The following is a 26310-nucleotide window of genomic DNA, read 5'->3' on the forward strand; positions in this document are numbered from 1 at the left end:
TTTAGGCATTTTAAAGCTGTTTCCTCTCATTTTCAATGTCTTGTCTATATAGCGTGAAATCTGCCCCCTTGATGACACACACATATGTTTAAATATTTGACATAGTGTTTACAGCACAGCTATAGCAACCGATAGCTTCATGAGTTGCTTTATTGCCTCACACTGGATTCTGCTAGTCTTCTCCATGAGACAGATTCCATGCTAGTTACCAGTCTTGTTCTCATTAAAACCAGGTTTAAAAACAAAGTTTAAACAAGCAGTACTGAACGGGCCCTCGCAGTACACGCGTGTCGGGGCATGCTGCCATCGGGGTTTGTCCCTTACAAAGGCCAGTCTATACCACCCCTATAAATTTCATTGCCTTAAGTGTTATAGTGTGGCCATGGTACCAAATATGAAATTAGACTGCCACCACAGTGCCACCTAGGGGCCGATCAATAAAACCTTAAAGGGTTATCCTCAGGAGGGCATTGACAATAATTGTACCAAGTTTTGTATAATAATGCACAAACTATCCCTTTAATCCTCATACAGTGTCTGAAGGAGGACTCTTAACTGATATGTATAAGTTAGAAGAGGCAGGTAGCAATGGTGGAAAGTAATTATAATAATAATAATACATTTTATTTGGAGGCGCCTTTCTTGGCACTCAAGGACACCGTACAAAAAAGATTCAGCAATAAAATACACAGAATTAATAACAATACAATACAAAAGATAGATTGGACAGGGTAATTGTGATCAGAGGGAATAAGCACACAGATGTGTTTTGAGTTGTGATTTGAAATGGGGGAGTGAGTCAGTGTTCCTGAGTTGGGGTGGTAGTGAGTTCCAGAGGCGGGGAGCAGAGCGGCTGAATGCTCTGCTCCCCATGGTGGTGAGACGGGCGGAGGGGACAGACAGGTGTATTGAGGAAGAGGATCGGAGGGAGTGGGAACATGGAGGAGGTCAGACAGATATGGGGGGGCGAGGTTATGGATAGCTTTGAAAGTTACCAGGAGGACTTTGTATTGAATCCGGAACTGAACTGGGAGCCAGTGGAGCTGTTGGAGGACAGGGGTGATGTGGTGGATAGAGGCGGTTCTTGTGATGATGCGGGCAGCGGAATTCTGGACCAGTTGAAGTTTATGGAGTGATTTGTGAGGGAGGCCAAAGAGGAGAGAGTTGCAGTAATCCAGACGGGAAGTGACGAGGCTGTGGACGAGGATGGCAGCAGTGTGGGGGGTAAGGGAGGGGCGGAGGCGATTGATGTTTCGTAGATGGAAGTAGGCAGAGCGGGTAATGTTATTATGTAATTATGTACATTTACTCAAGTACTGGACCTAAAGTACAATTTTGAGGTACTTTTATCTACATTTTATGTAACTTTATACTTCTACTCCACTACATTTTGAGGCATATATTGTACTTTTTAATCCTCACATTTAGTTGACAGCTTCAGTTACTTTTCAGGTCAAGATTTAAAATGAAAAACATGATACATTTAACATTATTACCCATTTTTATAAATTAAACCACTTAAAAATGTATTAGGTAGTTTAAATGAGCAGAGTGGAGTCATTTCACAGTGTGGTATTAGTACTTTTACTGAAGTAAAGGATCTGAATATTTCTTCCACCACTGTTTTTACTTCTTTACTTTATGTTTTTTTTTTACCTTTTTTTTTTTTTTTTTACCTTTTTTTTTTTATTTTTTAAAAGCTTTTTCTTTTTTAACTTTTTTTTTTTTTAACTTAATTTTTTAATTTTTTTTATTTCTGCACAAAAAAAAAAATTAAAAAAAAAAGTTTACAAAAAAAGTTTTTCAAAAAAGTTAAAAAAATGTAAAGAAGGAAAAAGGACAGTGGTGGAAGAAGTATTCAGATCCTTTACTTCAGTAAGGGCGCTTTCACACCTATCTCGTTTGGTCCGGACTTTCAGGTGTGAAAGCGCCCTTAAAGTACTAATACCACACTGTGAAATGACACCACTCCGCTCATTTTAACTACCTAATAAACTTTTAAGTGGTTTAATTTATAAAAATGGGTTATCATTTTAAATGTAGCCTATCACGTTTTTCATTTTAAATCTTGACCTGAAAAGTAACTAAAGCTGTCAACTAAATGTAGATGAGTAAAAAGTACAATATATGCCTCAAAATGTAGTGGAGTAGAACAATTATAGCGCATTACTGGTTCAATTTTAAATGACAGTTCCCATCCATTGCACACAGAGTTTCAGCTCCTCCCCTCTGGCCGTAGGGGAGCCGTGTTTTTGTGTAAATAGCCTTAACAGAAATGAATCGATCACCATACACGATTATCACACTATTGAAAACACCACCAGGGTGCAGTGTCGCAACAAACACAAGACAAGAAGAAGAAGAAAGAACTTCCGGTGGTCAAAGTGGATCTTCGAATTTGAAAACATGGATCCCAACAAAGTGGATAAAGGTAGCAACGTTTTGCTTTTACACGTCTTTAATTAATTTTTTTTCATTTCACAAGACGCATTTATATTCAGGCACATTGGGGCTGTATTTCCACTATGTTTGAGCGCAAAACCTTACACCAGTATGTGAAATAAAACGTGTCGTTGCTGTTTTGCTAGCTTATTTGTTAGCTTATATTCACTGCAATGGTGTTCACCAGTTTATACCAAGGCATTTAAAAAACTTTTAGCTAGTCTCAGCTTTAATGGTCCTTAAGAGCTGCAATTGTCCTTAAAAACAGAGACAATTGGTGCTCTTGCTAGTGTTTACTTTATTTTTCCTCATTCAAGCTTAAATAATACAGTTTTGCTTGCTAACAGACAAGCTTTAACATTTTAACGTTTTCAAAAGTAACGTTATATTTTGAGCGAATTCCTGGGACTCAGATACAAGAAGTGTGAAGACTTATTATAAGAGTAATATATTTAACACAGCAGTTTAGTTATATAGTTCGATATGTTTTCAAAACTATCTTAGAGGTATTCATTCAAGCCTTTGTTCTTGTACTTGCCCGAGGCTTACGACCATGTATAATCTAATGGTATTGTTATGCTTTTGTATACCGCTATGTTATTTTTCGGTATGGCAGGGACGCTTTATATATTTATTAATGTGTTTTTTCCACAGCGAGAGTCAGTATTTTCCCCTCTTCAGGGTAGGCTACTGTAAAACTCAGGCACTCACTGAAGGTTCACATATAGTTGAAACTGGTATGCTCACAAAGAAAACAAGACAACCAAGAGAGATGTATCCTGTACTTTTAAGGGTTAATCTGAGAAACAAATTGTCATTACAGTTTCCATGATAAATTAGACAACTCAGACTCTGATTATCAATATACTCTCCTCTTTTGCAGCATCGAGTGGTGATGGAGACATGGCGTCCGTCATGGGTTTCTCTGGGTTTGGTATGTACAGTCCAGCACAAATAGTCAATAGTTTGACATGCTTATTTTATTTCCTTTATGATGAACAGACAATATGAGTTGTCAGTTATTTTTTAAACGCTGTCTTTGTTTCATGCAGGTAAGAAAGCCCGCACATTTGACCTGGATGCCATTTTTGAACAGACCCGTCGCACAGCCATTGAGAGGAGTCATCATGTATTAGGTAGGTTGTTTACCAACTTATAGAGCTGTTCTTCCTGTCACCAGGTTTGTGTGTAACTGTGTGCTGTAATTGCTGCTTCCACAGAGGAGCGACAGAAGGAGGAGCAGATGGAGGAGGAAGGGGAAAGCTCCAAGACAGTCAAGCCATCAGTTCAAACTCAGAGAGAGAAAGCCACAGCTGCTACGTCCAGGTAACCTGAGATTTTTATTTTGATTGTGATTGTGAGTGCTATTATAGAGTTTGGTAAGGCAGCCACTGCCCCAGAGGGTTACATGTCTGAAAATCAACTGTAAGACAACTTTTTTCTTTTCCTTTTAGAAAACAGGAGAGTGAGAGCAGTAGTGACAGTGATTCAGACTCGGACTCAGACTCAGAGCTTATTGGGCCTCCACTGCCTCCCCAGTATACAGCCCAGGGTGATGATGATGTGCGACAGACTGGTCCACCTCACAGTGATGAAGATGATGATGATGAAGAGGAGGCAAAAGATGACGATGATGATGTATGTCTGAAATGACCCCCTCAACAGTAGGAGTTAACGTCAGACAAACAAATCTTATTGATTTTTAAAATTTGTTCTGTTAAACCCTCTGAGCAGTATGCAAGCTCCTGTGCTTTTTCTACTGTGACATGACACATAGTTTTCAGTGAAAAAAAGTCCTAACAGGCACCTGTTTTTCCCTGTGTTGTGGGGTGCTTTTATGATTTGACCACTAGATGGCAGCACACGTAAATATATTCAGTGGTTAGTGGTCCTTCTTCTTTCTTTCTTAAATCAAAATGTATGTGCTACTTAAAATATGTCCGCATCCTAAATGCAGCGAGTGTGTCAATTAATTTGTCACATAGGGGAGTAAATGACTCAGTCTTGGGTGAACTGCCCAGATGCTGGCCTTTTAAATTCCAACAGTATCCCTGTTACCAATCAGTCATTTGCAGTTGATTACTGCGATTCCAGACTTTTTAACCATACACGCTATTAATGTTTAAATGTCACATGTAATTGTGGCTTGGAATGAAATGTCACGCTTATAATACACACCTAATTCAGCCTTCTTCAGTCTTTTATGGTTTCATTATATTCATTTCTACTTTCCACCCCAGAATCCAGTGAAGAAGATTCCAGACACTCATGAAATCACTCTGCAGCACGGCACCAGGACAGTAAGCACTTCTTCCAGCACTCAGTAATTATTGTTTATGTGTCTCCTTGGAAATCTATTGAATGACTCTCTGTCAGAAGAAGAAAAAGAAGAAGGTCTATATTCATTGTAAGTGGCCTGTAATCCACACCATATTTTATTTACATTATGCACACAGAACTGAGTGAAACATCTGGAGATCTGCATCAGTTATTGGATTTTTTTTAGCCAATGTTCCCTCACTTTGTGCTGAATTTTAGCAATAAGAGTGGCCTTGGTATTTTGTAGCAGTGAGAAAAGAAAAGAGTTCTGTGTCTTCAATATAGAGCCAATCTGGTATCCAGATCCAGTGCTGATTGCATATTTAAAACAGTTTGGATCTGAATAATTGGATCATTTCACAAGAACAAACTTTAAATATTTGGATTCTATTTATTTTTTCTGCCTTTTAGAGGAGGCAGTATGACTACACTATCAAATATTTCTCGCAGCAGAAGGAAGCCTCTACAGTTGGTTTGCCTCTACAGGGTGTTAGGTTGTCTTTTAGTTATAAATTTAGGTCATTGTCTCCACAGGTATCTGCTCTTGGCTTAGACCCCTCTGGTGCCCGACTGGTGACTGGTGGCTATGATTATGATGTGCGGTTCTGGGATTTTGCTGGGATGGACCAGGCGCTGCAGGCCTTCAGATCCCTCCAGCCCTGTGAGTGGTGAGTTCACTTCTGAGAACACAATGTGGAACATCAACACAGTTGCTTAACATGTGCTTAATTAGTTTTATGCAAACATCCAGCACACTCGCTGCATTTATGTGTGCCAAAGTGTACACAAACACACACACATTTGTTAGGCTTCATTGGGCCTAATGTTAACTCTGTGACATCCTCTCTTTTCGTTGAAAATGAGCCTTTCAGAAGCAGATGGTTGAGATACGTGTTTGTGTGTTTGTGTGTCTGTGCATGTTTATTTTGTGTTCCACTGAAGCCATCATCAAAGATCAAATTCTTTTTTCGGTTTTGGGAACCAGTGGGCTGAGCTGGAGCAGGCTTCCCCTTATTAACAGAAATTTACGCTACATTTAGCTTGATTACAATGTGATCCAGTAGCCTGTTTGGTTTACTAACAAGCTGGGCTTCATATAGAAAGCTGCACTGCTGAGCTCCACTGTTCCTCTTTCCTGACCCAAAAAGGCAACTTATGAGCTCAGTCAAACTAAAACAATGATGGAAATGAACATTTGGTGCTGTAGTGCGCCTCTGAAGATGCCAAATCCCCCCCCCAATTAAAAACAGCATTGGTGTTGGCCTCACTTTCATTTCAGCAGTAGAACTTTTTGCTCCGTGTATGGAAATGTTGGTGCCCCAACTACCCCCTGCTGTGTTAATGCTATTTGATTCTGACCTGAATTGCAAATCTCACTCTGGTTAAGTGGTCCAGATAGTTGTCTGTCTCTTCACTTGTATGCACTGCAGCAAATGGTAGAATGAAATGCATGTTTCTTAGTTGTTCAGTGTAAACATTAAAATAAAATATCCATTTTCGAAAGGAATGACTGATGCCTAAAGTTAAAAGCTTAAACACTAGTTTGTTTGTTTTTTACATTCATATCGTATTATGTTTCTTGCCATTTGTGTAATGTTTATTTTCTTTCAATGTGTTTCATTATGTTTCTTCTGTGTAAAATGTTTCAAAGAACGTGTTTTCATTCTCTACATTTCATAGCTTAAAGCACCAATATGCTTATTGTTGTGTGTTGTAGATCAAGGAGACCAGTTATCGCATGTACATTAGATGCTGTGTTGTTTTGTTCCTATAGCTACACATATCTGTTGCTGTTTTTTCCATGAACCCTTTGAAGGATCAAACAGCCTCTTGTATAACAATGCAGAAGTCTTGTAAACTCACAGCTCGCAGATGGCTGGCAAACAGGCACCAAGACTCTTATCAGACTTTATCAGCACCACAGGAATGCAAACTAAAAGTATCTTCTTTTTTTCTTATGCCCCCCTAATGTGAGTTATGTGTGTGTCCTCAGCCATCAGATTAAGACCCTGCAGTACAGCATCACTGGTGATGTCATCCTGGTGGTTTCTGGCAATGCACAGGCCAAGGTGTTGGACCGTGATGGCTTCAATGTCATGGAGTGTGTGAAAGGAGACCAATACATTGTGGATATGGCCCAAACCAAGGTAAAGTGTTGCTCACCTATGCTTGGGTCGCATTCTTGGAGTTTACGCCATCGATATGATAACACTATTTTCACCAAAGTAATTTCTGAGATCTGGTTACACATCGATGAGGTCTGACGCAAATGTTTAGATGATCAGAGGGGTTGTAAGCAAGCCAACACTTTACCAGATTCTTAACCATCATACAACTAAGCCATACAGGTGCATCTCAATAAATTAGAATACCATAGAAAAGTTTATTTATGTCAGAACTTAAATTCAAAATGTTGAAATTATGAACACATTATATAGATCCATTATATTCAGAATGAAACATTTCGTGTCTTCATTTATTTAATTTCTTCTAATTATAATGATTATAGCTTACATTTAATGAAGACCTAAAATTCAGTGTCTCAAAAAAATGTGAATATTAAAAAAGACCAATTTTAAAAAGTATGTTTAATATGGAAATGTTGGCCTCTGAAAAGTATGTCCATCTCTATGCACTTAATACTTGGTTGGGGCGGTTTGACTTGAACTACTGGAAATGGACTTTTCCATGATACTCTAATGTATTAAGATGCATCTGTATATGCTAGGTCAAAGTTGAACAAAGAAGTCTCTAAACTGAAATGGATTTTTCTGACAGTTAGGGCAATAATTTCACTGTTTACTTCCATTTTCTCCTTAAAATAGTTGGACATCTGCGTGTTGGTTCATTGAACAGCACGTTTCGTTCCGTCTGACTTCTTTTGAACACACTATTCCCAGATTTAAGCAATTCTCATAGTGAGTACAATGTTATAAATAAAAGTGCTTTTTAATACTGCTAATATTTTTCATTACAATATACATCCAGCAGTTATGGAGCAGTATAAAGGACTTTATGAATCAAAGTCCAGTATTCACTCTCCCTCAGTTTTGCTTTTTCACTGCCTGCTGCAGCCAAAAATGTCACAATTGGGGTGTGGTAAGAGTGAACCAAAACTGTGAAGTTGTGGCCCAAAAGCTGAACAATGAGCTGATTTGGGTGATAATTCTCTGTAGGTTAATCAGAGAATACATGCAAAAAAAAATTCACAGTGTCATTTGATGGATTATCTTAAAATATATACATATTAAAACCACAAATATGTTACAGGCATTTGTGTTTTCTCTTCTACAGCAACTGCAGCACAAGAGTGACTGCTAATTCTTTACACAGGCTGGATGCTTTTTCTCCTAATGTTTTGTGGGTGAATCCTGCCAACACATAATGGTAGCAAGGTGTAGCCATGAGCCTGTCTGTTTTTGTGTTGTATTACCAGCCAAAGGCAAACTCAGGGGGAGAGGACCACCACATGCTTTGTCGCGGTTCATCTCTTGCTTGTACCTGCTTCTACAAAGAAGGATCCTAATTAATTGTCCATGTTTGGGTTTTACTGTGTTTAAGAAAACTGTATTGGTGGTCACTAACCATCTGTGCCAGCTGCAGTGCATTTAGACATAGTTTATACCAGCCATATGAATAACTTGAACAAGTGAAGGCCCATTGATTGCAAGTAGTGGTTTCCTGGATGTCCTACATTCTTGTCCTGCTCAGTCCCATCTGGTGCTGATGGGAGCGTTTGGTTCAATGAAACTGCGTTTTGGCCCGCTGACAATGTCCCAGTCGATTAGCTGTGTCTCATGTGATAATTAAGTCCTTGCTTCCTCTGCCTCTGTTGACAGACGATCGCTTCCCTACTACCTGATCCCACTGTGTGCAGAGGGATTTGCCACACAGAGGTCTTTGTGCACATGCAGTAGAATGGCATGATGTGATTTTTCTATCAAATCCAGGATAGCGTGAAAAATCTTCAGCACAGTTTCCAGATCCCAAAATCTTCAATTTTTTTAATTTTTTGTCTGGCCAGCAGCCCAAAGTCTAAAAAAAGGAAAAACCAAGAAAAGGAGCAAATCCTCACAGCTGAGAATCTGAAATCTTAAAAGAAGTTGGGCCATGAATGCCTTTTGTTGGTCAACAAATCAACTCAACCTAATAAATATAGAATCCTGTTTTGCCCATGCTAAATTGAGTGAAAACAAATTGGACATGCTGGTGCTGTCCCCAATTTAGTCACTCGTTATCAGGGAGGTTTCTATTCTTGGTGCTGTTTGTCATTAACCTGCTCTATTTTAGTTTACTGATCAAATCCGGCTGTTTCTCTTTAGTCATTGGCAATTTGTTGTCCTAAACTGTTGAGGAAGAGGAATCAGATTTGTTTAGGAAGGTAGCGGCTACTTCACCCTAATCATGAAGCTCTTGTAACACTGATGTTATTACACAGAGCAGGGAAGCAGTCATTCACAGCCCATTGAAGCTTTAACCTCATCATATAGTGAGTGTGTATTTTAGCATAAAATTTAACAACTTTAATAACAAGCTTGTTGTTGAGACTTTTTGGTCGTTAAACAGCAAGAACACAGCAGTTTCTTTTTATCGATTATTAAAGATGTGTGTTTAAAATACTTGACAGTGAACAGGCAGGCCTCTCTTCCTGATGCACACATACCAATGTCATTCGGTCAACTTCTGCTCATGCAAGGTTCTGCTTTCTTGAGCATCCTGTCAAATAGCGGTACGTCATGTCTGAAGCCTCTTTGCAGCACAGTGAAGTGTTCCTCTCTGACCTGGCAGTGGTGAGAGGCCTCTCTCTGGGTTATCCCACTTTGAAGTCATTTGTTATGAATAATTCTCCACAGGAGTACTCCAGCAGAGGAAATGTCTAAAACTTGCTCTCGTAGGAGCTCGCTGTTTGAAGCTGTGACACGGCCTGCTGCACTGCTTCAGAGTTCACTGGCTCAGTTGGAAGGTAAAACCTAAGTTGAGGAAGGACAAAAGGTTACAATATGATGAAATTAAAGGTCGGAAAAGATCCTTTCCTCAAGGGAGAGCTGAAGGTGCATTCAGATGAGGCAACATAATTGCCAACATTGGGTAGTAGACAATGAATCTCTGTGGGTGCATGCCTCACAGTTGCCATGCAGTTCACTCAAGCAACTCTTACGATGCATCGTCACAAAAACGTAACTGGTGACCTTTTGCACAGTAGTTTTGGCTTAAGATTTAACAACGAAGAACAACAGCTGTCTCTAAACATAATTTGTGTGCACTAAGATTGCAAAAGACGTCTTCATGAATTCACCTTCATTGGTTCCTCCTGGCGACATTTCACCTTTTATGTTTCCACCATCTTTTCCCTGCTACAAATGCTACAGCAGTTTGAAATGAGTTAGAAAACAGTTGGAGGGCAAATGGCAGCCCTGAATGTCTATGTTGCCGACTGAATCCACAGCAAACCACATGATTCACAGGTGTGTGCTGCTGCACCTCAAAGCGACTGGAAGCCAGCCACAGGATCTGGCCTGTAACAATTTAGTGCCTGTTTAGTGTGCAGTTTGATCATTTTCACACTCTGCTCTTTTCAGGGCCACACAGCTATGCTGAATAGTGGCTGCTGGCATCCCAAGATCAAGGAAGAATTCATGACCTGCTCCAATGATGGGTGAGTGTAAATAACTTTATGTTGTGGGCCCTGAGATGTCAACAAAATTAGGGCAATAATCAGGATAATGAGTAAATATTCCCTTACTTTTATTACTTCAAAAATAATTCATACAAACCAAATAAAAAATGTTAAAAAAAAAGAAATAAAAAAATGAGATAAATAAATAAAATAAATATTATATATATAATATATAAATGTACATATATATATTTTTTTACTATTTATTGTATTTATAATATACACATTAAAAAAATAAAATAAAAAAATAATCATCTTGCCTCAAGCTGAACTAAACATGCCAGAAGGTTTTTTAGGGAAGGGTGAATGCGCACCACTGTAAAGGAGAGGGGTTCATGGGATTTACAACACATAAAACAACAGCATCATTGCGAAACACAATATGGCACAATAATCTTGTTTTCTAAACTATCTTGTTTTCATAATGTTGGAAGCCAAAATTGTAATTGAAAAAATAGTAAGATTAATTGCCCAGCTCTAGGCAAAATCTATTATTTTGTCTTTCTTGAAGTTGTTAAACCATCATGGTTTAATGCATTCAATTTTCAGAAGGAGAAATAATTACCAAAATATCCACTTCATGCACAGGCATATCAAACGTGTGGGTTTACTACTGAAATATGTTCTTATTACTAATACATATTTATGTTGTAGAAAGTCCATAAGGGAATAGCATCCACTTAATAAAACAGGAGACTTGCAGTACTGAAAAGTAATTATATAAAATACTATCGCCTGTTGTGCCTGTTTGCTGTTTCTAACTGGAAATATTGATAATAATTTTGCTCATTTTGCTCTGTTATTCCATATGATGCACCAGTGCAGAAAAGCATTTCCCTATTGTGACATCCAGAAACAACCAAAATATAAATTTTTCTTTTCGGGTGAATTTCTTTTTGGATCTGACATATCTAATGATTACATCTATAGAACTTCCCTCCATAATATTAAACTAAGTTGTCCAACATTTATTCAGAATCATTCTTACTGGGGCAACTATCTATTACTATGTGCATGTCAGTTCCGAGACCATTCTTTGCTCTCATCCTCTTGTCACCAGCAGGGAGTCCTCTAGTCCAGATTATGCATCTGGAAAGGGTAGCTTGGCCTCACAGCTGTGCATTGACACATGGCACATTTTATACTGGATGTTGTCCAAATGCAGCCGTTTATTAGTATGCAGTGATTTGGACCAGAGCAACACTGCTGGAGATAAGACGTCACACACGCATATTTATAATCTTTTTGCTTCAGAAAGCCGAGAATTAACAATCTTCTCCCTCCCTAAAAGTAGTCCTGTATGACTGAGAAATCTGTAACCCTTTGCTGTTTGTTTAGGTGTGAGTGAATATTTGTGAGCGTGTGACTTTGAGTGAGAGCAACAGTGATGAGTCTAAGTGAGTGTGACAGGCAGCAGTGCAGAAACCCAGGGCTATCATCATTAAGTGGAAACAAGGGCCTGGCTTTGCGGGCAGGCCGCGGCCCAGTGTTTACCAGTGTTACTGCTCTCCCAGATGTGGAGGCTGGTTTATTTAGCTCTTATTGAGGCTCTGGAAATCCTCCCCTGGCACGTTAGCACTGGGTGTTGCCCCTGGCCAGCTCACAGGAGAACGGCGAGAGGAGCGCACAGGGAACCATTCACAGGCGGAGCAGCTGCATGAGCAGAGGGGTTCACAGCAGCAGAGCAGGTCAGCACAGCAACCTGCGTCTCAGAGATGGAAAGAGAGTGCGAGGGGCTGCATATAGTGATTTACAGGTGAAAGATGTTGTCCATGTAACCCCATGTCAAATCTCTCATATTGCATTCTTGCTTATCATCGCTTTAGCAATGTGCACTGCAGTACAGGGGCTACTTAGTGATGAAGTGTTGTACTTGACTTTCTTGGATAAACTACTACCCCTCAAACTTCACACTCTTTAAATCATATGTCCCTCTCATTCCTCCGGCGCAAACAGAGTGTAGACGCCAGGGTTTAAACAGGTGCCAAACACACTGATCACATTACTTTAGTCCTTGTTTCTCTAACTCTTCATTTTCAGGGTTACACATATTAAGCCCCCTTCCAAACACTTTAAAAATACTCTGCTGTGACTAATATTTTGCATAATATGGTTTTCCCATATAAAAAGAAATAAAAAGATAAAAAAGACTGGAAGCACATCTACTCTTTCTCCCTCATTGAGAAATTCTAAATCTGACCTCCACCTGGCCAACCACCGCCATGGGTGCTAGGCTGGCTGGTGAAAGTACGGTGTGCATGAAAATGGCAAGCATTAGAGGAAACATCAAAGAGATTTAGCCATACATGTTGGAGCCTTCAGACTCAGATGAGGAGTTTATTGTGGACCAAAATTGGTGACTATCAGATGCATTAGCAGTTAGTGTATATAGCATCTATGATTTTTTTTAATGTTGTTAATTAGCTTGTTTTTTCTTAAGTGGCACTGACTGATGCAGCGTTAGTGGCACATGTACAAGTCAATACCATCAAGGCGTAAAGAAAAGAGAAACACATTTTTAGTGGAGGGGAACTTGCATGTATTTTTCTTTGCGTGTGTGTGTTGATAAATCTTTGAAAGCACAGCCTGAGATCCTCAGAGCAGAGCTCCTGTGGTTGTACATTAATCTAGACAAAAGGGAGCCAGGCATTTGCTGATCCTTCCAGATATGAGGGGTTCTGGATTTTACTCAGCAAATGTGTCCTGCTTCTTGGAACTGGCCCCAGGACTGAATTCATGAGGGCTTCTTCTGTATTCTCTGTGCACAAAACAGACCATAACTTTACACTTCTGTATGTCTGTGTCTTTTTCTTCCCCAATGTTTTATGGTCTAAATTGCTTATTTCATTGATTGGAGTTTGGGGGGAAAAATGTTTTGATTCATATGTTTGGAAGTTTTTCCTTGATTTACAGGAGTGTCAGCTTATCATACTCATGTGGCCTCTTGCTCATCCTTTTTTAGTTTCATCAGGCCCCATTGAACATCTATGGAGGCCACACTGTAGCTGGTGGGCCTCTTCAGAATGGACCAGCAGTGGGCCAATAGTACCAGTGGGTGTCTGCTTGAACATCAGACCAACACCCAGGTTCTTTTGTCTTTCTTCCTGTGTCAGCCTAGTTAGAGAGTCTTTGTTGTGTTTATTTGAATAGGTTATTAAGCATGATCACTGGACCGCCCAGCTCCTTAATTAAGGGCCCCCTTGGTTGTATGGAATCTCATTCATAAGAACCGCCTTCCAGCTCCTTGGATGATTTCATTAATCAAGACTTTTTTTTCCCCCTGAGAGGAAGTGGATGAGAGGGAAATAGTGATCAAACATAATAATGCAGCAGCAGGGTGGTAGTGATTGTCCTTTCACACTGAGGGTTGAATGGGGGCTTCAGCAGAACTGTGCCCGAGTCCAGTCGGTCAGTGAAAAGCATTTGTGCTTGGACTAGTGTGAACATGTCAACATTTCACATTATTCTGTCATTCTTTTTGAGAGTTGTGCGATTGTTAAATGGTGAAATGTTTTCCAACATTATTCATGTTTGATCCTAGGGGGAAAATGCGTATGAAGCATTGAGCCACTCTAACTAAGTCTTTTCTGAAAGACTGAACACCTGTTTGAAAACCGCAGATTTATTTCTCAGAAAGTGAAGGCAATATGTGCTGGGTCTACTCCCGCTGGAAGTATTTCTTTGGCAGGATTGAAGTTGAAGTAAACTAAAAATATGGCTGGGACTTTTGTGTTAGTGCCGTATTATGAGAGCTGCAGCCTTTTATAATGAACAAAATCCTAAACAGTAGCAGCTTTAAAAAACTTTAATCTTGAGTAATTTTGTTTAACAAACCATACCGCATACTGAAGAATTGTTAACAAACTGTACCTAACATTGTGCAAAGCTTTACACAAGTGGCTTCTAGGAGATGACAGAGCCAATTCTTGGTTGTACTTTCTGTAGTTTTATAGTGCCCCAGGAGAATGATCAAAAATTCATGTTGTGCTCTTTTTGTGACTGAAATTTCAGCCAGTCGAGCAGAGGATAGGACAAACGGCGACTTTCTAATTGGACCCACATGTTACTTCTGTTGAGACTTGAGACACACTTGCACATGTGCACACACAAATACACACAATTTGAGGAATGTTTCCAGGAGGTTTGAATGCCAGGGATTCCCTTCGTGCTGGCCTGCTGTCAGGGCTGCAGCTGGACGTAGATGTGTAGCTGTATGCTAGGAGACCCAGAGGACAACATGGCAGGACCTTTTACTGCTGAGGAACAAATGATTTGTCTTTATCATGTGCTCAAAACATAGACTTTATAAAAGAAGTGGCCAAGCACCGTGACATAACCAATTGTTTGTGGACTAACTTACTTATTAAGTCTGAGTTTGGTATTTTGACCGTTCTGTTTCTTTGTTTTTTAAACCAGAAGTGACCATATTTGGACAAGCAAGTGTAACTATGGTAAGATGCTAAATTATTAATTATTATTTAATTAATGCAATCCTTAGCTGGCTTGGTTTGCAAGGTGCATCCATAATTCAAAAATAAAGAGACGACTCCTTAGAGTGTGTTGCAGTCCGAGTCAATGCTGAACAAGGTTATCAAAATGTCACAATTAACTTTCATGAACTGAGACTAAGACTAAAAACATACAATGCACCGTTGTATCGATTTGTCAAACACAAGGGAGCCACGCTCCAAAGCATATCTTATTTTATTGTCTATTTTACTCTAAATGGGACCATAATTATAAAAATGAACACCATGCCGCATTAAGAAATAAATAATTAGGTAATGGATCAAGTGAGAAGTAGATCATTTTCTCATAGACTTCTAATCAGTCTGACTTCTTTTTTGCAGACAAAGGAGTTGCCTCTTGCTGGCAATTCAAAACAATGCAGGTTTAAGGTAGTTCCACAATTTGTTTCACTATTGAGACCAAGAGGTTCAAAACCAACACATGATGTGATATATGTGACACATTTAGCTTAGCGAACCATTGAAGAGCAGCCAGAAAATAGAGTCCCGCAAGGCAGATTCATGATATACTGCTTAAATAAATCCTGGCAATCAGTAATGTTTTTTTGCATGTGAGTTGAAAGTCTTTTGTTGTAACTCAGGATTTCTTTCTCAACCTTTTTTTTTATCGTGTGTTCCTAACTGATAACTTCTAGCATTCTGATCATGTCAACTAAGTAGGTCATATATTTTTCAGTATTTTCAGCAAAATTCTTGGTGATAGCTTACATTCGATATTTTAGAGTGGAAAGGGCATTACTGCCGGGTTAGTAAGTTTTATCTGCGTGACAGAACAGGGATGAAGAGTGCAGAAAGACATTACAAAGTGTGTGTGTGAGCATGTTGGGGCGATTCACACAGTTAAACATCAGGTTCATCCACAGTCCAGCTCGTCTCCAACTGTTGCCCGCCTTACACTGCAAGTGTTCCATATCCTGCCCAAGAACGCACATACCATACATTTAAGGAGTCGTTTATGCTTCTTGTTCAATTCACAGTCATGGCTGAATTTTTGACTGACAGCTACTTCAAATTCTTTAGTGTTTGGATACACTGTTTGTTTATTTTCTTGTTAAACTAAATATGGGGCCACTGCTGTATAGGGATTGCATTTTATCAACCAGATTTCTAGATAAAATATGAGCATTTTCTTCCTTCAGTGTGTGGTCTCACCTGCCCCTTTAAGGCCTTTTTAGCTTGATTTTCTAATTTTGAGCCACACTAATAATGTTGTAAATTTACTTGACTCAGTATCTCACTGTACCCACAGAGCATCTGTGCTTAGACCAGAGTTTTTCTTGCTTGAGTTCCACTGAGTGTATGCCTCCTCCCAAATCCTTCTGTTATTTCCCCGACTTTATCTTCTTCAGCTGCGATGCAAGATGGACCATCTTCCCCTCCTAATCCGCATTTCTCATAACAGAGCCCTAGTTAGTCAGTCAACCGGCCATCAGGCAACACAGCCTATCCCCATTGACCAACCAACAACCTTATACAAGACGTATGCCTTTCTTATACTGCTCTCTCTCTTATCTCATCATCTAGGAAAGTGATCCTAGCAACCATCTCCCCCCCCATTAGGCCTATAACCTGACGGACAGATAAAATCTTGAGCCTGGGGAGTTGTCACTCCTAAGTTGATGTGTGAACGACTGTGCTACCTCGTAAAGTGCACACGCATGACTGAGGATGTATGGGTCTCATTTTATTACATTCACCCCTCTGTCTCTGAAGCGTTTGTGCGGGAAAAAGGGGCTGCTGATTGAAGTGAAAACAGTGTTGCAGGGAAGAGGAAAGGGCGCACAGTTTTTGTCAGTTTCTTCATGCGGATTGTGAATATTTTGACATCTCACTCTTTCATTGCTGTTTCTTTCTCAAAACAACCACCTCCTCTGAGAGGATACAGTTAGAGACAGCCCCAGATGTTTCCCTCTGGAATAAAATATGCAACTTTAATTAGGTGAAGCTGCAGTTCATTTTTGACTTCCGCCAAGGAGGTAAGGTTCAGTTTGTTTGTCAGCAGGATTTCAGAAAACTGCTGCCTCAATTTTCCTGAAACCAGGTGGAAGGGTTTAGTTTGGGCCAAGGTAGAACCCATTTAACTTTAGATTGGATCTGAATCATTAGGGATCGAAAGACTATTTTTATATTTAACTATTTTTCCCTTTTTGTTAACATTTGGAGATATGGAAGGTTCTTAGCATCTAGTTACTTTTTCTTCCGTTTTTTATGCCTCTGCACGAGGGATGCACGATATTATTGGTATCGGCCAATACTGGCTTTAAAATGAGCCATTGGACATCGGCCAGCATGCTGCTTCCTTGATTAAACACATGATTTTTATGCCATATCCCAGGCACAAGGAAGGAATATTACATCATTTTAAGCTTTATATTTAAAGTGATAAGACTAGTTGTAAAATGTCAGCATAACGGCAAAAAAACAGCAATATCATTCAATATTCATTCAATATCATTTCGATTTTGTAAGCTCCTTTGTAACAACATCTATATTTGAAGCATGGTCTACTGACATGACTAAATTTGTGTTTGGACACCCATGGTTATAAACTGCAACTTCGACTGGTTGGCGGAGGCATACAACAGTAAGGCGGTAATTCTAGTTGTTACTCCAATGGGGGACGGAATGTTTGTACACTTTAATTAACAATTGTAAAGTGCCACAAATTAGAACCGACAGTTTTCCCTTTCTTGCCCTGCTTTGTGTCTTGCTCCTGACAGGTGAGGGTGTGCAGTCTTTGCCCTGTGCTCAGGTTTGACTCAACACTGGTGGGCTCCTACCTCTCTATTCTGTCCCCCTGACAGCCAGCAGTGCCATGTTTTGGAAAGAGCCCTTACGATAAATAGCATTCCAGGTTTTGTGTGCTACGCGAAAGGTTATGTTGTCTTTATTGGCTTGACAGACGCCTACGGTCCTCTGTAAACAAAATAGAGATGTCTGTGTGAGGCAGCAGGTGGACCAATTTGTCATCTGGTCCACGGCTATCACTCTTTCTCCTTCACCCTCACACATAAACATGTATATCTGCTCATGTAAAATCATACTGTCTAATGCAGTAGCCCTCTGGCTGCCATGGGCAACCCATATACGTGGCTTTTGCATCTTTTTCTTCCAGCAAGAGATTTTTTGATTTATGAACTGCTTTGGTTTATGTGAATTTAAACATAGCTATGCATCAAACAGAGTTTTATTTGACCCTTGCCAGTTCTCACTCAAACCATATGTCTTCAGCTGGCATTTGTATCACATTGTTAGACTTATCCAAACACAGTTGAGTGTGCGTGTCTGTGACTTTGTAGCCCGGCTACGGAGGAATCCTTGCCTGGCTGTTAGTAGCGGCCCTGCCTGTGTGTTTATACTCCTCTGCTGACCTCATGACCCAAAGGTCACGATGCTCACTAAAGCAAGCAGTGGGTCACAGACACATTTGGACACGCTCTGTCTGGGGAGAGGGTTGGTGTGGGTGTGCGAGAAGTTGGCTAAACATGTTTGTGTGTAGTCAGGTAGTTCAATAAATAAATGTGGAGTTTAACACTCTTGAGGTCACTAGCCGTGCTTGTGGGTACCTCGGTGAACTCTCTGCCATCAATTTTGTCTTCTCATTTATCAGTCCCTATACCTCATCATCTACTTTTTCATCACTGCAGTCCCACTTATACAGTTCTCACAAAAGCCATGAAAAGATACAGAGATAATTAATTGAAAAGATTTCGATTAGGTGGTTAGAAGTTTTGTGCAACATTCCTTGATTGGACATCCTCTAGACGGCAAGCCATGCCAATGGGGTCAAAGGTGAAATGCTCCACTTTGTTTTAAACTAAACAAGTTGGTGTTCTCAGATTATTGTCTAATTTGTTACTCAAAGTATAAAAGAAGAAATAATGAACTTCTTTGACTAGCCTCAAAATATCTTCTTGCTCCAAGCTCTTTTTTTTAATTAACTTCATCCTTTTTTCTTTCTTATTTTAACAGATTACATTGTCTGTGTATACATATGCAAAAAAATATTTTATTGGTTTAATGAATAAATTGCATGTGCTACTACGAAAGTTATAATAGGGAATATGTTGGGGTTTTTTAAATACACAATTTAAGTCAGTATAATTTGTTTAATCTTATAAATATAAACATGTAACCAGCAGGGGCTAAAATGTTATGACATTTTGAAATAAAACCTCCTATTTTCACATGTACTGCATGAAAAGTCTGCATTTTATGTCCTCCTTCTCAGTGGTCCAGGTTGTGTAATGTGTTCAAGGATTTCATGGAGGCTTCAGACACGCCTGTCAGACTGATCTACTGTTCTGCTATTTGCTAACTCTTCACTCTGTAACACACATAGCTGCCTAACCTTATGTTCATGAGAATGAACTGCACTCTGTTTCTCTACATGACTCTGATGTATTATAGTGGTGGATGGTGTTGATGACCAAGTATGTTTTGATGGATATATATTTTATGAGGGATTCATGACAGTTGGGTGAGGATAAATGAAATTCTGTGTCTATCTGCAGCACTGTGCGCACATGGGACCTGAGCTCGGAGAAGAAGCACAAGAGTGTGTTTAAACCGCGTTCCTTCCAGGGGAAGAAGGTCATCCCCACATGCTGCACCTACAGCCGCGATGGGAAGCTTATTGCAGCAGGATGCCAGGATGGCACCATCCAGATCTGGGACAGAAACCTCAGCGTGAGTCCTAAAACACACACATACCAACCACCTCAATGTGCAGTAGGTTGTAAACAGAGGATGTCTGTTTTGTTATGGCTTCGGGTACAGAGTCATGAGACTCAGGTCGTCCGGTCACAGGCCAGAGAGGTCAGAGTTCAATAAATCACTAACACTGACCAGAATTCTAAATGTCTGGCTTTAAAATGCATTTGTCCAAATTAGGAGTAGTTAGGAATATTATTAAATAGCCTGTCTGGCCTGTATTCACCCTGTTATCACACTCACCAGGTAGGAGTTGCCCTTATTTAATCTAAACTCCACAGCCATGTTAGAGGCTCTGTGAATCTGTACTTGGAGACAGCAACTGTTTTAGCTGACACTACCGTCAGCATGGCCGAAAACGCACCAATAATCAAGCCAATAATTACATCATTCACTAGTCACTAGTAGTGCAAGTATTTTGTCATAAACAAAAGTATTGGACAAATTAAATTCTTGATCTGATGATGCCTCTCACTGATAGGATCATTAATATGATCTAATAGTTGTTGAGATATTCTCTCTGCACCAAAGTGGTGGACTGACCGTCAGACTGACATTGCTTCTCCCAGGCCCACGCCGCTAGCCTGGCTCAAAATAGCTGATTATGTAACTGAATTAACTGACTTGTGATGATTGAGTTGAGTTACATAAATGTTACTGGGAGGCCCAGTCACAATTTCCCTCCTTATATTTTCCACTATTAGTTAATTAGGTAATTAAGTGATCAAAGTGTTCGTTCCATTCTTCAAGATTCACATTGCTGAGGTAATAGTTGATTTTGGCTCCCAAGTAATATTGCTCTCACTTATTTGTCTGTTTTCACTTGAGTTATTTGACAAATCATCCCTGTGGCTAAAAATGACTTCCATTCGGGGCTGCAGCATGCACTTCCTCCATCTTTCATTGAGGAGATCTTCTGGGTCTCTTTATATATCACCGTTTTTGACACCTTAACCCATGTCTGCCTGTCTACCCATAAGTCTCTCTTCTTGATGGCTGTCTGGTGAGGCGCCTCTGGTTTGTGTATGGGCAGCAAAAGAAGCATGTTTCACAGCTCGCTGCTCAATCACACACAAAATTCACCTTCACAACACAGATGTGAGGAAGCACGAGAGGTGCATTCTTGTTGAAGAGGGGGCCTTTGGGGACCTGCAGTATTCATAATTCACTACTTTCCAAGGGTGACATATTGCAGGCGTCATTCCAGTTTGATATTGTCTTATATTATGGCTAGCTCCTTTGCAAACATGGTTTCACAAGTTGCTTTTTTTCACAGTGTGAGAAATACTTTGTGGATATTCACCTGGGAGCCCTAAAACAGTATGAACCCATATTTTACAAAGGAAAATCAAATTGATGGAGGGCCCTACACAGATGTTGCTAAATACTTTCTAAGAATACTGGCACACGGACAATATATGTTTGGAATAACTGGTTGTTTTTTTCTGGAGAATAAGAAGTTGTTTATTTGCCCCCAACAATTCTATACATTGTTACGCACTTGAAATCCTTCATCATCTGTCCAACTGCATGTGTGGACAAGGCTGAATGCTTCTGTTATTGTATGTGTGAATAGTGACAGTGACAATTAAGCTGCAGTTAGTGAGTTGGAACAGCTTGATTGGACAGAGGGGCTTATCCAGATTAGTCAAATGAGAAGTAGGCTACATGATAATTACTCCAACAGTCAACTTAGTAATAACAGGACACACAAAACATTATTTAGATGGGTGATTCCTATTGTAAGAGCTTGTGTGCTTCCATGTACCAGTGTTGTATAGACTTCACTCACCCAGCATCCCGCCCCTGGGCTGCTCACAGCAGCAGCAGCACGCTTCGAGTGATTGGGTTAAAGCTCTCCAAATTTATTACCCCTCTTTCTCCAAACTAAATATTTACCCTGCGTCCCATAGCAGCTTACAATAGTCATGTCTGTTGCCTGACCACTGGAGCCTGTCCTGTCTGAATGGCTCAAGAATTTAGTTGGTGCCCTCTGCCCTAATCAGCAACCTGTGCTGCTGACTCGAATTCAGCCACAAGCCTAAAAAGGAGTTGACCTCCCGGTGCTTTTATTGCTGCACCCTCCCCCACTCAAAGGCCTATCTCTTGTTGTATTGCCACTATTACTCATGGCCAGAATATGCAGGCAGATCAATCACAATCAATCATGTACATGACCTTGATCTGGAGCTGAGTCTGAAGAGAAGCTATTGAGGATGACACATCGTGCTCTTGAACCCTGACATGAGTTTGATCCTATGATGGGAGTCAAGTAGGTCTCTTTTAGTGGACTGCCACAGAGAGTGATTGCATTCTCTGAACAGAGGGGTCGGTGCCAGAATTACAAGACTGCATTTAAATGGTTGCCAGGTAATGTGCACTCCGAAAGTTTGTACGTTGAGGGTGCAGGCCTTCGTTCAAAAACATTACCACACAGACCTGGGGAATGTTATGATGTCATTGGTGGACTTGGATGTTTCCAGACTTCAAAGTGGGACCACAGAAGAGGTGGTTTTGATGAACTACTCCACTGGGGATTGTTATCATGTGATGATATGGCGAACGTTCACTAGTTTTCTGCTTTTGTCGGCTTTGTCACTGCAATCGGCAATAACTGTGAGAGAAAACAGATTCCCAAGACGTTTCAAATTAGTATTTGATAAATTACATTATTTATTTCATTGCACAGTACCTCTTTAAGCTATCGACCAAAAATAACTCAAGTATCGAAACTTCTCCAGTGAAATGATATCTGCCTTTGATCCTTTTTCGATTCAGATTGGGGGGAAATATTACGACATGAGATTGGCCCACTACCACAACAACTACAACCCTAACAGTCTGTGGTGTGGTGAAGTTGAGCGTGATTTATTTGATAGAGTTGGCAGTTCAGCGTGTAATGTCTTGATGTAAAAAAATCATTTGAATCGGGAGGGGAGGTGGTGGCATTTTATATACATAAAGTACATGTTTCCATTCACTTTTCCCATGAAATGAAGTAGGGAAAAAATATCAAATTATATACTCCACTGGTATCAGTATTGCTTTAAGGGTGCTGGTATTGGTTCTGGTTTCATATTTTGTTAAATGATACCCATCTCTAATGCACAGAAAGTCTTCATTTTGTGATTCTTGCCTTCAGCCAATATTGGTCTTAATAAAGTTAATCAAGGCTCGACACCCTGATTTTATTTTAGTAAACAGAAGAACTTCTCAAAGTCTAATGAAAATGTTTAGAAAACTCTCTAGGATCTGATAACTGACTAGAGCACAAACGCAGCCCTCATCGTGAATATGTCTTCATGGAGATGTTCACCAGGCTACCTGAAGGCAACCTGATAGAGCGCCTTGGTAATCTAGTGGTTGCAGTGCATGCCACATTTCTGCAAAATCCCAGGTTGTCATACCCCTCACTCTCTCCCTGTTTCCAATCTATGTCTCTGCACTGTCAAATAAAGGTAAAAAACTAAATTACATTTAGTCATTTAGCAGACACTTTTATCCAAAGCGACTTACAGGAAAAAAGGGGAACACTTACACTGGATCTCAGTGACTCACCTATGACTTATTTAATTGCCTGACCTTCGCCCCTTTAATCCCTTTTACATGTCAGGACAAACGGCACATAATGACACCTAATGACACCTAAAGTACCGTTACGCCCCTACTTAAAGGGGCGTACAAAAAAAGTCACGTTTGGTTCATACCCCAGTTTACATGTCACGATTTGGTACAGGAGAAGAAAAAACAAAACATAAGGATATGTTACTTTTAATTTATTTTGACCATTTATCTTCTTATCCACACCTCTCTCTTCATTGCTGTTGTATCTGCACAGACAGGTCCTTCAACTCTGGTGTTTCATTTGCAGTCGCTATATTGTGACTGACTCACCATTGTGTGCTAACCACTGAACTAGCATATATTGCAAAAAGTGTACGACTGCCGGATGGCATGCATGCTTGTGAAATTTGTTTCCATGTTACGTACATCAATCTACATACTGTTCTCGTCCATGCGGCTGCGTGCGCTGCTCTATACAATCCTACTTTTTTGGAGTATATAAGCTGAGACATAGAGGAATACAGTCACTTCAATGGAACACACTGTCCGATTATGTGGACACTCAGTCCAGTGTGAGCCGCTAACACGCACGCACATACACACACGGCCTCACCATCACCACTTGTTGATTTCCATGAAAGATCAGAGCAGCTGCTCAGGACTGCGGTTTGGCCACTCGATCCACAGAAAGTAACAGAGGTCAGAGTGAGATGTTACAAGTGACTGCACAGTGAGCATCATTAAGCCTTTCAGGTGTGCGGTTGTAAAAGTATGGAGGTTGGGGAAAGGCAGCGCATGGCAGTATTTATATAATGATACCCAGATAGCGTGGTTAGGAACAGTTGGTGCTGTGGTAGATTGTTATCATAGTCTGCTGCGGATGAAACCCAATGCTGTGTTCCTTCAGCTATTTATCAACTCCTGCTGCAGAATGGGTGGAGATGTGGATTAGGTGTGTGTGTGTGTCTCTGTGTGTCTCTCTGTCTGTGTACACACATGCATGCATGTATTCACAATCTTGTATTAAATGGTAAACATGCATATCTGTGTGGAAAAATAGTCACACTGGCTCGCTGAATAAAACCAGGGCAATCTATCCTTTATCCTATGCGTGTTTAGGCCCAAGAGAGGGGTGCAGTTTACAGAGGAAGTCACAAGGTGTAAGAGAAGTTTCAAACTGGGTATGAGAATCCGGTTTCACAAGCCGGCTGTGTAGATTATCACAGGAAGCAAACACCATGGCATCTACCAATGCCAGCCAACATCAGGATAGTAAATAAACACTAAAGCTTTCACAACAGCAGTAAATGATCTAGAAATAGCTGGAGGGGTGTATGTTTTCAATAAGCAGCTATAATAACCACTCGCTACCTATTGGAGGCACTACATATACTGACTGAGATTATTTATCAGGTGTAAAAAAAAAAAAAAGGAATAATTCTTATTATTTCCTGCCTTGAATGTATTCGCTATTCAGTGCTCTTGTGTTTTTCTGTCATAATTTACTCCAGAGTTAAACAAAGGTTTATCTTTTCCTCATTCCACCTGTTTGTCCAAATATTTTTTTAAATATATAAATGGATATGCAGAAAACATTTCTTTAAAGTGCAGACAGTATAACATAACAATACAACTTAAAAGGAGTTAAATCACAGCATGTGCTAACAGCAGATGGTGTTAATTTTGTAAAGAAAGGCATCACATGCAAAAAGGAGGAAAAAAAAACTTTGTGGAATGAATCATCTCAAGTTGAACAAGAGCTCATAACTTTCCTGACTAGTTGACCTGAGGAAACCTATGGCTATGGTGAAAAACATGTTTTGCAGTTATGTTTAAAAAAAATAAAAAATATATATATATATATATATATATATATCATATATGTCTATAACACTTTTATTTTCCTGCAAAACCATAGAAACCAGCCTGAACTATAATTTCATCTAGACATACTTTTATGGTGTGCCTTTGAGCTTCATGCAACAGCTCATAAGACAAGATAATTACAGGAAAACAGTTCATCAGCATACCCTCCTGTTCATAGTCCGCTGACCCCACCCAACCTATTTGTGCTTCCATGCATAGATGTATTCGAGGTTATTTAAATGGAAATTTTGCATGTTTGAATATGCTCCCAGTGTCCATGTGCACTTGACAGAACAGTGGCTGTGGTCATTGTGATTGCATGATTGAAACGGTGCCCTATTGTCTTTGTTTTAGGCTGATCAAATAAAGTAGTCAATTCTCAAAGCTCAGTCATGCACCCTCCAGGTTGAGTGTGTTTGACTGGGTTAAAGCCGTGCACATTATGCTTTAGCTGCTGTTTAGTAGGCCCCAGATAGCTTATGGCCCCGCTGTTCCACATCTGCTGTAAGATTAGAAAATGTACTTTTTATATTAAATTGACCTCTTGACTTTTATTTCTCAACCAAGTCAATTTCCAAGGCAGTGAATAAAAGCACAGGAAGATAATCTAAGATAACAAATGAGGAGAAAGGATTTAAGTCAAAGGTAATATAAGAGTAAAATGATGATGGGAAGCAGAAAATTATCCCTGGAGAGACTACAGAGGCTAAATGGCCAAGGCCTGAAAAAGTGGAATCCATGTTATCTACAGTTCAAGGTAACAGTGTTATCTGTCTCGTCCAAGTTAATAACTTCCCTCCATTTACTTTGGAAGTGAAGTATGGCCTCGTTTCCTTCTTGTATCATAAGGACACATCACTCATTCACCTCACGCTCCTCTCTAGCTCTCCTGTTCTTTTTGCCGGCATTTCTCTATCTTATCTGTCTTCCCCACACTGTGCTCACTTCAAATTCCTTATCCACCTCTCCGAGTCAAAAGCCTGTATTGCTGCAATTCTCTTTTCACTGATTTATTTGCATTCCGTTTAGAATTAATGAAAATGTAGCCGTATAAACCAAGGTTATGTTTGTTTGAGTGTTAGCAAGCCTACTTCCCAGACTATTGCTTCATGGCTGTCTTTTAATGATCGATCTTTACAATCTGGCTGTACCCAAGTAAAACTGGGAAGAAGCAGAGAGAGGCAACCAAGCAGTGCAGTT

The 26310-nt window shown here is 40.0% G+C and overlaps 1 protein-coding gene across 1 annotated transcript in view; it reads left to right on the forward strand.

Annotated features, from left to right (window-relative positions):
- The first annotated feature begins 2340 nt into the window (after nt 1–2340).
- The window catches only part of LOC131992809 (WD repeat-containing protein 70), a 46554-nt gene continuing 22584 nt past the window's right edge, over nt 2341–26310 (forward strand). The window contains exons 1-10 of the mRNA XM_059358501.1: nt 2341–2431; nt 3326–3376; nt 3495–3578; nt 3663–3768; nt 3897–4080; nt 4683–4742; nt 5296–5429; nt 6755–6908; nt 10341–10417; nt 19482–19656. Of these exons, the coding sequence (XP_059214484.1) occupies nt 2407–2431; nt 3326–3376; nt 3495–3578; nt 3663–3768; nt 3897–4080; nt 4683–4742; nt 5296–5429; nt 6755–6908; nt 10341–10417; nt 19482–19656 (1050 nt within the window). The 5' untranslated portion in view covers nt 2341–2406. The remainder of the gene's footprint in view (nt 2432–3325; nt 3377–3494; nt 3579–3662; nt 3769–3896; nt 4081–4682; nt 4743–5295; nt 5430–6754; nt 6909–10340; nt 10418–19481; nt 19657–26310) is intronic.

Source organism: Centropristis striata, chromosome 19 (assembly GCF_030273125.1).
Source record: "Centropristis striata isolate RG_2023a ecotype Rhode Island chromosome 19, C.striata_1.0, whole genome shotgun sequence".
Classification (NCBI taxonomy): Eukaryota; Metazoa; Chordata; class Actinopteri; order Perciformes; family Serranidae; genus Centropristis; species Centropristis striata.